We start from the raw sequence: 11,190 nt of genomic DNA, 5'->3' as shown, positions 1-11,190 counted from the left end.
CCTCGGGTTCGCTGAAAGTCTGGAAGGCGCCGGGCAGAGGCCTCGGGGTGGACCTTTCCGTAGACCCCACCTCTTGCTAGATGTTAAGCGGTCCCTTCCGCCCGCCCCCTCACCTGGGCGTGTTGGGGTGCGAGTAGAAGCGAACCGGTGTGGGGGGAAGAGATGCGAGAGGGACTGAAGCAGGGCTGAAGGCAGACGGAGTTGTACCGAATAGAGCCTTTCCCATACAAAATCCTTCAGCTATCCAGTCCGCTTCCGGAAGACGCCCCGAAATCCACACTCGTTCGGGCGCCCCCCATCGCCGACCCAGCGGCTCCATCGGCCGGTGGTTCCCCGGGGTCGTCCTTCCTGCCTCTCCGGAGTCTCCCCGCCCCTGCCCCGCCCCGCAGCCTGCGGTCCCTTTAAAAGCCCTGGTCTGGGGCCGCCCTCCTCTCGAGGCAAACTCGGGAGAAGCGCCGCTGCCACGCACCGGGTATGGTCATGGCGTCCCCGGCCATCGGGCAGCGCCCGTATCGGCTGCTCTTGGATCCAGAACCGCCGCGCTATCTGCAGAGCTTGAGCGGCCCGGAGCCACCCGCTCCGCCGCCCAGCCGGTCCTCCCGCCGCTGCGCCCCCGCGCCCATCTCCACTGCGCCCGGGGCGCACGAGGGGCGCGGCGCCCGAAAGGCTGCCCGCGGGGACCTGGAGCCCCCACCCCGGGCCTCCCGTCCCGCTCGCCCTCTCCGGCCTGGTCTGCAGCAGAGACTGCGGCGGCGGCCCGGAGCGCCCCGGCCCCGAGACGTGCGGAGCATCTTCGAGCAGCCGCAGGATCCCCGCGTCCCGGCGGAGCGAGGCGAAGGGCACTGCTTCACGGAACTGTCGCTACGGAGCGGCCGGGGCTGGTGCGACCTGTGCGGACGAGAGGTGCTGCGGCAGGCGCTGCGCTGCGCTAGTGAGTGTGAGGGCCGGGCAGGGGAGGGGCGCGCGGGAAGACCGCAGTCCAGGGGCGAGGAACTGAGCAGGGCTGGGCAGAGAGAGGGGGCACTGCCCTCTCCGGCTCCGGGGACACCTCTACTCTAACTAAGAGAGATAAACCCTGGAGACTCCGCTCTTTAGTCCCCTGCTCCGTATCCTTCCGTGATTGCCTGTTGCCCACATAAGGTTCTGAGGTAACAAATACCTCTTTTCCTGATGGGTACGTGCCTCGCCCCCTCCTCAGACACACAGGTGTGTGTACACACGCGCGCGCAGGTGGGATTTGATGGCCGCAGCCGCAAGGTCATTCTGTTGTCTCCAGTGCACTCTTGCTTTTGTTGTTGATTCTCGAGAGTGGTTTGTGAGACTGGTATTAAGATGGCCATTTGACCTGTGCTTATTAGGGTTCATAGCAAATGGTTTGTCCATCTATGGTACAGGTCCGCCTATGGTACATCCCTCCTTCCAGGGTGACCTGTTGCGACAAGGAGGAGATGCGGTTAGGTTTTGAATAGAAATGGCTGTGAGGCTGAAGAGAGCGTGAGGTCACCCTGGACTTGTGGCCCCCCTGTCTTCTGTCTCTGGCCCCTCACACCTTTGGACTCTGCTCTAATGTTTGGCTGTAACCTGCCGCCTCCTCTCCTCCTATGTGACTGCGCCAGCCATCATGCTCTACAGCGACCCACCTCTGCCCCTTTATCCCCAGAGCTCTCAGGCCCTCCCAGCCTCCCCTGAGCCACACTTTTCTCAGACCTGACTATAAAACACCCAGGGTGTAGATTTTCTCAGCCAATTTGCAGTCCTTAAGGGTTTATTATTTTTTCTCTTCTTACAGTTAGGTGTGTGTATTTCTTTAATGAGTGTCCTCTCTCCACCTCCACCCCCATTTTCTCTGTTGCCAGTGTTTGGCAGAAGATATCCATGTGTTTATATAGATACTTTAAATATCTGAGGCACAAAGCACAGACAATGGCACAACTCTATCAAGCATCTCTGGAAATATGTTGTGGTTTGCATCTTTCAGCAAAGGCCCTTCCCCCATGAGCTCTCATCCAATTGCCGCATTGGACGGCATCAGCCTCTTGCACATCAGGAAAACCCTACTTTGTCTCTCTCTCTGCAGTCAGTCCACAGCCGAGGCTGTGCAGTGTACCTCCCACTGCAGCTGGCTGCGGGGAAGCATCTGACTCCAAGCCAGGAGCAAGTGGAAGGGGAAGACTGGAAGGGAAGCCGGTGCTGCTCCCTGCAACACCAGAACTCACAGTTCAGGCGCCAATTAAAAAGGAAAAAGCGAAAGTTATAGAGGTGCATGTAAGAGAGGGCTGCTGTCATTTGGTAAATGTCATAACCTTAGGGTAGAATTGAATGCAGTTTGCCCTTGGAGGTGTTAAGCAGCTTTGGCCCTCTCCAGGGTCCTGGGGTACTTTACTGCATCCACCAACGTGATCAACACAGGGGCAGTAGTGGGTTTTATTGTGCAGGAATCCTGGAGAGATCAGCTTCTTTGAAATTCTAGTTTGTAGTAAGACATTTGGGGACTGTTTTAATTGTTGAACATTTTGCACATAGTTTTATGATTTTTGTGGGGTGGTAGTTGTGATAATGGTGTACTTGTATGTGTGTGTAATACGCAGGATAATCCATGACTAAATGGATTTTTGCTCACTTCACATTAGAATTGTTTAATTTGATGAGTTCGTAGTTTCTGGTGGCAGGAAGACCCAGGTGCAGGGACATTTCCTCTGACTTTGTGTGACTTGGTGGCCCCCATGCAGGTTTACCACCAACCAGGGATGTTTGAGTACCAGAGAGAGGGAGCAGACCTGGAATCGAGGGGCTGTGGAGAAGAGCCTCTGCTTGTCGCTACCCATCCTGAACTGCCTGTGGACGGGGCCGGAGGGGCACAGTTAAGATGTGGTCTGATGTGCAGAGGAGGGCTGGCAGGTGGAGACTCCGCAGGCTGGACTCACTGAGCATCTCCCTTTAAGCGGAAGATCTGATTCCATGGTGGGGTTAGTTTATTTTATTTTTATTTTGAAAACTGAGGGTCAGAAATGCAACTTTGGCAGGGTAGCACTATGCAGTAATTAATAGCACAGCCTGGAACCCAAAGACGTGGGTGTGAATCTTGACTTTGCCACTGAGTCTCCATGTGAGCCCATGTTTCACTTCCTAGTTTTAAAGAATAGGGATAATAATGTTACCTAGTTCATTGTTAATGTGAGAATTAAATGAATCGATATAGGTAACGCGCTTAGAAAGTACCTGAAAAATGCATTACGAACACTTAATGTCATGTGAATGTTATTATCCCTCCCATTTGGCAGCTGTAACAATTTCTGTGGGCTCGGGGCACCTCTTAGGATCACCGTTCTAAGCAGTGGGTAGTTTTCAAACTCTGCCTGGTTGCTGAGCTAAATGGGGAAGCAAGGCCATGAGCATCCCAGGAAGTGTGGGTGTGAATGTCTCTTGAAATGTCACTCCTTTCTGCTGGCTGAGGAGCATCCTCACAGAGTGCCAGTGGCTTAGCCATCACCAGGACATTGGCACTTTGTATCAGTTGCCCCCGGCGTAGTGCCAGGCACAGGACACAGTGTCGGTTAGTAGTGGTTGATGAAGGTGACAGCTTGTTATTACTGTTAAGTCCCCTTGCCCTTGGAAACGAGCAGGAGGGCCCTGGGTATTGGATGACACCTGTCTGCGTAGGCAGCTGGCACTGGGGGGGAACCTTACTGGCAAAATGGGCTTTTAATGAGGGAAGCTTTTAGAAAACTGTCTGCCTGCCTTTTTAGTGAAAGTTCCTCTAATTAAACTTATCCCTGCTTCAAGGCCTGTAACTGAGCTCTGGTTACTGCTGGATTTGCCAGCAGGAAAGTTCAGGGTTAATATTAATTTCCAGGATCGAAGGAATCCTGTTTGTTAGGTAAAGAAGGAAATCCAGTGGAGATTGGTGAGTGGAGAGAGGTAGAGATAGAGACAGAAGTGGAGAGAGAGAAGAGAGAAAAAAGGAGAAGAGAAGATTATGTGAACGCCTGTGTTTTGGTGGGGGCAGTGGGGAGAATATCCATTTCCAGCACTCCAGGAGGGGACGGTCAACAGCAAACAACATGCTGCCCTTTGGCTTTGTCCTCAGAGAATGTCCCTTACAGGTCAGGGACCCTTTCCTCTGTAAAAGGCACATAGAGTTGACCTTTGACCTCCCGTCTCCTTTTAGTGGATATGTAAGCCATCCTGGACCAGGGAATGGTCTCCCAGGGGTGTCCAGCTTTTTGGACTCTCTGGGCCATACTGGAAGAAAAAGAGTTGTCTTGGGCCAAACAATAAATATGCGAACATAACAAAAACTGATGACCGGAAAAAAAAAAGCTTTAAGTAAATTTGCGATTTTGTGTCAGGCCACATTCATAGCCATCCTGGACCGCATGCAGCCCGCCGGCCGCGGGTTGGACACCCCTGGGAGAATGGGGAAACCTAAGTCCAACCAAACATTCCGGGCGGGTTGCTCGGACGTACCTTGCATGCTGCCAGTGAGCACCACGTATCTGCTCCTGGAGCTAGTCTCACTCTGGAAGGGGTGTTGTTTAGAGCTGTGATAGGTTAAATGATTGGAATTACAGGCTTGAAAGGGGGACCCTGGGGCTCATCGTCCTAATAGCCGTTAATTACTCTGTGAGTGTCAGACATTTGTGATGGCCTTCAGGGACAAGAACTGGGGACTTTCTTGGTGAGCGAGGCTGGTATCTCCCAGGGCCCCTTGTCCGGCAGCCTTGTCTTGTCGCTGCATGAATGGTTGGCTTAACTACTTGTTCTGTGCAGGCCGGAACCAAACATGTGACCGCTTCTGGATCCTGCAGGCCCAGGCCTTGTCGTGGGTCCTTTGTAGAAGAGATTACTGGGACATTGACCTTGAGTATCCCTGTAGCAGACCCAGAACCCTAGGCACTTGGTGCTTTATTTGTCCAGCACACCCAGCAGCGCTGAGGTGTGTGAGGCTTGAAGTACTGCCATTGATTCAGGCCCATGCTTGGCTTTGGAGGTTAGGAAAATTAAGCACTAAGATGGATGTCGTGCTGTTAAAGATAGTGGAATCCCCCACTTCCAGCCCCTCGCCTGCCCCTGGCTCTAATTGGGGTCTTCTTGGGAAAGGTCCTAGTGGAGTGTGGGGGAGCTAGGGGTGGGGGTACAGGGGAAGGACCTGGAATGCTTTGAGAGAGACCTTTTGAGCTCCCCAAGCTTCTCTGTTGCTTCTACACCCTGCTTCCTGTCTTCTCAAAAGATGAAAGTGAAAGGATTAAATGTGGGCTTAATTTTCCCCCCTATTCATCAGAGCATGAAATTTTCTGATTATGGAGTGAGAGGGGCTTGAATCCCAGGTACAGTCAAAAATGATTAATGCCACTTGTCTGCCAGCCTAATTAGAATTGGTAATGAACATGTGTGTTTGCCTGCTGATCCTGCGAGTTATTAGGTGGACGTGAATTGACATCTCCCCTCAGCACTGAGGGTTTGATCTAGGATCCTCTCTCTCCTCCCAGGTTCACCAGTGAATCAGTTTAGGCAAAGCCTGGCTGCTGCTAGGCTGGGAGTGACAGGGGAATGACAGCCCCAGCCCAGCCCCCAGGCCCTGGCTGGGGAAGTGCCTCGCTGGCTCCAGGAGCGGGGCCCAGAAGCCCGGGAGGGGTGGCTGAGGCTCCAGGCAGGCCCGGGCCCGCCGGGGAGGATGACACAGGAAAACGCTTCGCAGGTCCGGGTCCGTAGCGCCTTTTCTCTGAAGGGCCCCCAGCACTCTCTGCTCCCTGCCACACTCGTCCTTGGAATAGCTTCATGCGGTCTGAACCTGGGGGGCCTTGTGCGAGCGGGAGTTGCAGGTCCCCTGGCCAGAAGCAGGGTAAGATTAGGCGAGCCAGCCATCCTTGGAGGCCTGGGCCACCTCTGGCTGTTCAGTCATTTCCCTCCTTTGCTCCGTGCCCAGCATGAGGCCCTTTCTGGCTCCCCACACCCACTCCTCATTCCTCAGTTTCCCCATGGAAGGAGCCACTCTCCACCCTTGCCCTTGCCCTGCCTAGGGTACCATTAAGGCTGATGAGGGAGCTGTAAACACATCTCTGGCCTCATGGGAGGCCTTCCAGTTCGAATTCTTCCCATGACAAGGTGAGTATTCTTGGGCGGGTATTTGTGGGTGTGCGAAGCATGCAGATAGGTCATCCCCCGACTCCCACCCCGTGCCTCAGCACCCCCGGCATGGTCTCCTTACCACTCACAGACCCACGGGCCTGGCCTGCGCGGGTGGCAGGATGCTTTCGGCCTCTCCACGTGGCCGCCTGCCTCCTCCGCTGACCTCAGAGGCCACCGCCCGCCGCCAGGGGCTCTGTCCGGCGCTCCCCTGGCAGGCCCAGGAATGCCGGCAGCAGCCGACGCTCTAAAGGCCAGCTCTGACTGGGGAGATGGTTGTGCATTTAGTCACTTTCATTTTTTTCCAAGAGTTTTGACAAGCTTCTCTCCACATGCTCAGGGCCAGGTCTTGAGGGGAAGCTGAGCCAGCTTAGGCTTTGGGGAAAGATGAGGGAGTCTGAGGTTATGATGTCAGGTGGGGGAGCAGGCTCGGTTCCCTGGGGCCCTGGTTTAAGGGGAATAAAATCGTACTGGGGGGTAGTAATGGGGAGCCCCACCCCAAGGTCAAGACAGTCTTGGGGGAGGGGGGGAGGTGGTACTTGGGTGTTCTCTGAAGCACCCCACGCTCCGGAGACATGGGCAGAGCCTGGCGGGCCTCGAGAGCTCTCCATGGTGGGTGGGCTTTGGCCACAGTGGCTGGCAGGTTCGTGCAGGGCCTGCTCTAGCCTGCCTGTGGTTCCTGGCGTAGAGAACGTCCTTGAGAGCTATTCCCATAAGGGGAAGCTGTGACTGCTTGGTTCTTTTATTGCCTTGTTTGGAGATGAAGGAGGAAGGCAGCAGGGGTCCCTCTGGCCTGGTGGCCACATGCCCAGCCTCCCTGTGGAGAATACCCTGTCTTGGCTGAGGGGTCTCGTGACCCCTGGTTGCCGTAGCAGGTTCCGATTTCCTCCAGGATTACTCTCCACGCACCTGCGACCCTGGCCCCATTGCGGGCACCAGGGGACAAGTGTGATCTGACATTGTGCTGAGGGTTTGTAAGAAGGGTGGTGTGGGAAGTCCAGCCTGTTAATTCCTGTGTGTTGCTGGGCGGGCAGGCAGGTGGCTGGCTATGTCACTCGCCTGTGACCACAGTGGGCTGGGTCATGTTCGTTATTCACTGGAGGGCCTGCACGCCACCTTATGCTCCCCCTCCCTGTTTCTTGAACAAACATTCCCAGGGCGGGGTAGCTCTTACCCAGCTATCTGCACTGGCCATTGGCTAGGGCTACTAGGAAATGAAAACTTGGCCTACAGGGACCTTTAAGAAACCAGACCACAGGTTCATGAAAACCAGCCCTAAAGAACAGTGATGTTCTTTGCCTGTATGTTTCTTTAATCCTTTTGAGTTTTGTTTCTACTGGAGGCTGGATCTGGGAAAGAATTATCATTGTGTTTGCTGGAGATACAAATTGGTGTTCTAGGAGCCTGTTGGATGGGAATATTCCTGTAGATAGAGGGCTGAGAACGGCCAAGAAGTTGTGGGAGTAGAGATAACTTTGTCCCAGAGACGACTTGGCTGTCCCTGAAGCGTATTCTGGCGCACTGGCTTACGAGGTAGACAGGGCAGGTTGAAATCTAGTCTCCTCACAGGTGAGGGAGCACAGCTTTCTGGGGACCAAAGGCTCCTCGAAGATGTCCCAGGTCGTTATGGCAAACCGAGCACCAGAACCCAACATAGCATTTTGCCTTATGAGCTAACATCATCAAGCATGCAAGTTAGTTGAGTTTCTTCATTCATCTGCCTCTCTTCTGCCAACAAATGCTGAAATGTCCATAAAAAGAGAGGTACAGAAAAAGAGGAGCGAGCCAAGTGGTGGGTCAGCCCTGTGCATGCTAGAGAATCAGTCAGTGCAGGAATAATTGAGAGTTGGCCGCACTTCAGCCTGTTTTCAATGTTTGGTTTCTAGATTTTCAGCGCTTGTAAATCATGAGATCTTTCAACACAAGGTGACGCTTTTCTAAATCCAAAGATAAAAGAAACAAGTGTATCTTTCCCACTCCCACCCCATTGGTGTTGGTGTGTGGAGGAGGGTGCGTGTGGAAAAGCAGGTCGACGATCTTCGTGTTCCATGCCTCCTCCTTATTGCGACCCAGGTCAGAGTGCGTGACACAGGACTGACCTTGAACCAAAGTGAAATTAGGTTGGATCTCAGAGGGGACAGTTAGGGTGAAGAAGAGTTGGCTAGTGGAACTGAGTGGCATTACAGCCGCCTGGCTCTGTCTCCAGGCGGTGGGCTGGCCACATGGGGAAGGGCGCACCGGGCGGGCCCCCGACTCCCACTCCAGCTCTGACTGGATGTTTCTTCAAGTCAGGCTATCACTTGGATATCACCTACTTTCCTTGCTGACTTGGAAGAAGCTGTTTTTTTTCCATCCAAGGAAGTTAGAGGTTTTGTGGTTTCTGTTGAAACAATTATGTCATTTCTACAACTAAGGAAAGTATTCAAAATTTAAAAAACAAAACAAAACTAAGAGATGCTTTACTGTACAAGTGGAGCAACAAATTCTAGCTATACCCTGATAGTTTTGAGAGAAAGTGTTCAGTATACAATAGTAAATGTCTACTTTAGAGGTGAATGTTTTTAAAAGCAACCTGGAGGTACCTTTACTTGAATGGAGTATTTCAAGGTGGGAATACATTTTAAACCCAGCACTTAAGATGGTGAAGGCCGTTTCTTCCAATTTTTCTGGGCCTTGGCTAGACTCCCTCTTCAACACGGAGGTCATCTGGTCAAAGTTTAGAGGTCAGGGACAGGAAGAGTTCATCAGCACAAGCATTCCCCTGCCTCTAGCTAGCGCTCCTCCGAAAGCACCCCTGAGGTAGGAAGTCTGCCATTTCCAATGGCTCCGTAGGGAAGATTCTAGGCCTCTCAAAGCCTCGTGGCCGGGCCCTGCCAGACCTTTCCTGCTGGTTCCCCGATGAAACCCTGTTGGAGAACAGCTCAGTGATGAGGAGAAAGGAGAAGTGCGGTCAGCTCATGCTGGAGCCCCCGTGGGGCATTCAGCGGGGATTTTCCCCCACTGAGTGTGGCTCGTTTAGAAGTTCCGCCAGCTCACACGTGTTGTCCACCCTGAGGGAGGCAGCGGCAGTGCGCTCAGCCACGTGGCATCCTGGGCCCTCTTGGGCATCGCACGTGCAAGGATCGGAGTCGCGGGGCCGGGGAGCCCTGACTCCCAGCCCTTGCCGCATGCCCCCAGGTGTCATTTCAGGACGTAGACTTACTCATGACCCTCTTTTGGTGCAGAGGTTGCTGGGTAAACTGGGCAGCCCAGTCCCACTGAGGAAGCATTAGGGGGAGAGAACCAGTGTCCGTCTTGAGAAAGCATGCAATTTGGGGGGCCTTTCCATGTTAAATGAATGACTTGTAACAATGTGTTTTTATTGTTGAGCTTACAAATGAGTTTTTATTGCTTTTGCACTGAGTCCTGAGTCCTCCGTCGTGAGGGGTGACCTAAACTGGGGACCTCCTGGCCACATTTCCTATGAGACGCGCGGTGATGGGGGAGCCTATTTGGAGGGTCAGGGTGCAGCTTAGGTTTGTTCTACCAACATTTTCTCTTTACGTGGGCCTAGGGCCGCGGCCCGTGGGACAGGATGCCAGGGAGCGTCCTCCGTGGCCTGGGCAAAACCGCCGCGCAAAGCTGGGGAGCCAGGCTGGCATTTACAGGAGGAATAGCAGAGCTCCCCTCCAAACTGCCGTGTTGGCTTCCTGGTCACCCTAGGGGACCAGGGCACAGTGGCTTCATTTCCGCAGCTGGGAGCAGGCACCTGAGGGGCCCTCCTGGGAGGCCTGCTGCCTGTCCAGTGCCAGTTGCCTGTCCAGCCTGAGTGACAGGACCTCCAGAAACTTTCCCACCAGGACTTGGTTGCTTCTGGGACTCCGAGTTGACCCTGTGAACATCATTTTAGGGCAAGAGGACAACATTTCTACCCTTTTTATGAGAGACTCTATTCTTCTTTCCTCTTTCTCCTGTGCCTGTGTCTGGTCTCAGATAAATTGTCTGACCCTCTTAAAGCAACACCACCTCTTCCTGGGCCTGGATGGCTGAGAGCTGAGCTCCCCCGACCCCGCCTTCCACCACGGCCTTAGCCTGGGAGGATGTGAATTAGCCCGGGTTGTCCCTTAGGAGCCTCTACAGCTGGTAAAGCATTATTAATCACCATCCCCAAAGAAATCCATTAATGAGCTCCTGGACCGGGCACCCGGTGCGAGGTAACCGATCACTGCTGTCGTCTGTAGAAACTTTGGAGACATTGATTTTCAGACTCACAGGCGCTAGAGGAGTGAGGCTTGGGCAGCCTCTTTCCTGCAGCCTCTTCGGTGGGGGCATTTTTATCTTATCAAGCTAAAAGCCCCAGGAATAGAAAGTTTTCCACTGGGGGCGGTGGAGGGGAAGGACCTCCGCTAGGAAGGAGAAGGCATCACTCAGGCTGCGCTGGTGCCGCCGGGGCCCCAGGTGCCTGTGGCTGCCTTTGGGGGAGCCGTGAGGCTGGACTGATTCGAGCAGAACCTCAAGGACCAGAGCCCTCCCAGGCGCCAGTGGCTCGCTCGCTCGTCCCTGCATCCCGGATACCAGGCCCGGAGAGAAGCCGTTGATCTCCTGCAGCTGAGATGACAGAGGGCCAGGGGGAGGAGGCGGCCACTGCCTGCTTCGCAACCATTGCTGCGAGGCTGCAGCGGCTCTTCCGCAGGCTCCCCAAGGGCCACGTGGGATCAGGAAAGTTCCAGGCCCTGCACAGCTTCCGACATGAAGCCAAGTTGCTCCATGGTAGGTCCAAGTTGCTCCAGCGGGGGGTGCCCCGGGCTACGGGGGTTCTAAGGCCTTTCCCAAGGGGAAGGGAGTGCAGGAGCCTTCTGGCAGCCGGGTATTAAATGCTGAGCTCAGCACTGCTCCTTGGCCCCCCTCACTCCCCAGGGACCAACGTTTAGGGGCTGCCATCCTGACAGGCGTATGTGGAACAGCAAGACCTGAAGGACAGGGTCAGCCCATTTCAGAGGCCTTTGTTGGCCATGGGTTTTCACAGCCTTTCCTTGGCTGAGAATTCGGGCCAAGAAGTCCTCTTAATTTGGGTTCCTGAGCTGG

At 54.3% G+C, this 11,190-nt stretch overlaps 1 protein-coding gene across 1 annotated transcript in view; it reads left to right on the top strand.

Moving 5' to 3' along the window:
- Positions 1-474: 474 nt before the first annotated feature.
- The window catches only part of RASSF5 (Ras association domain family member 5), a 71,057-nt gene continuing 60,341 nt past the window's right edge, over positions 475-11,190 (top strand). Inside the window, exon 1 of the mRNA XM_054563278.1 lies at positions 475-931. Within this exon, the coding sequence (XP_054419253.1) occupies positions 475-931 (457 nt within the window). The remainder of the gene's footprint in view (positions 932-11,190) is intronic.

This window comes from Pteronotus mesoamericanus, unplaced genomic scaffold (genome assembly GCF_021234165.1).
Source record: "Pteronotus mesoamericanus isolate MK-2021 breed Mesoamerican mustached bat unplaced genomic scaffold, CSHL_Meso_final scaffold_705, whole genome shotgun sequence".
NCBI classification, from domain to species: Eukaryota; Metazoa; Chordata; class Mammalia; order Chiroptera; family Mormoopidae; genus Pteronotus; species Pteronotus mesoamericanus.
Note: the sequence above shows the minus strand (reverse complement) of the source record. Positions and strands in the feature narration are given on the sequence as shown.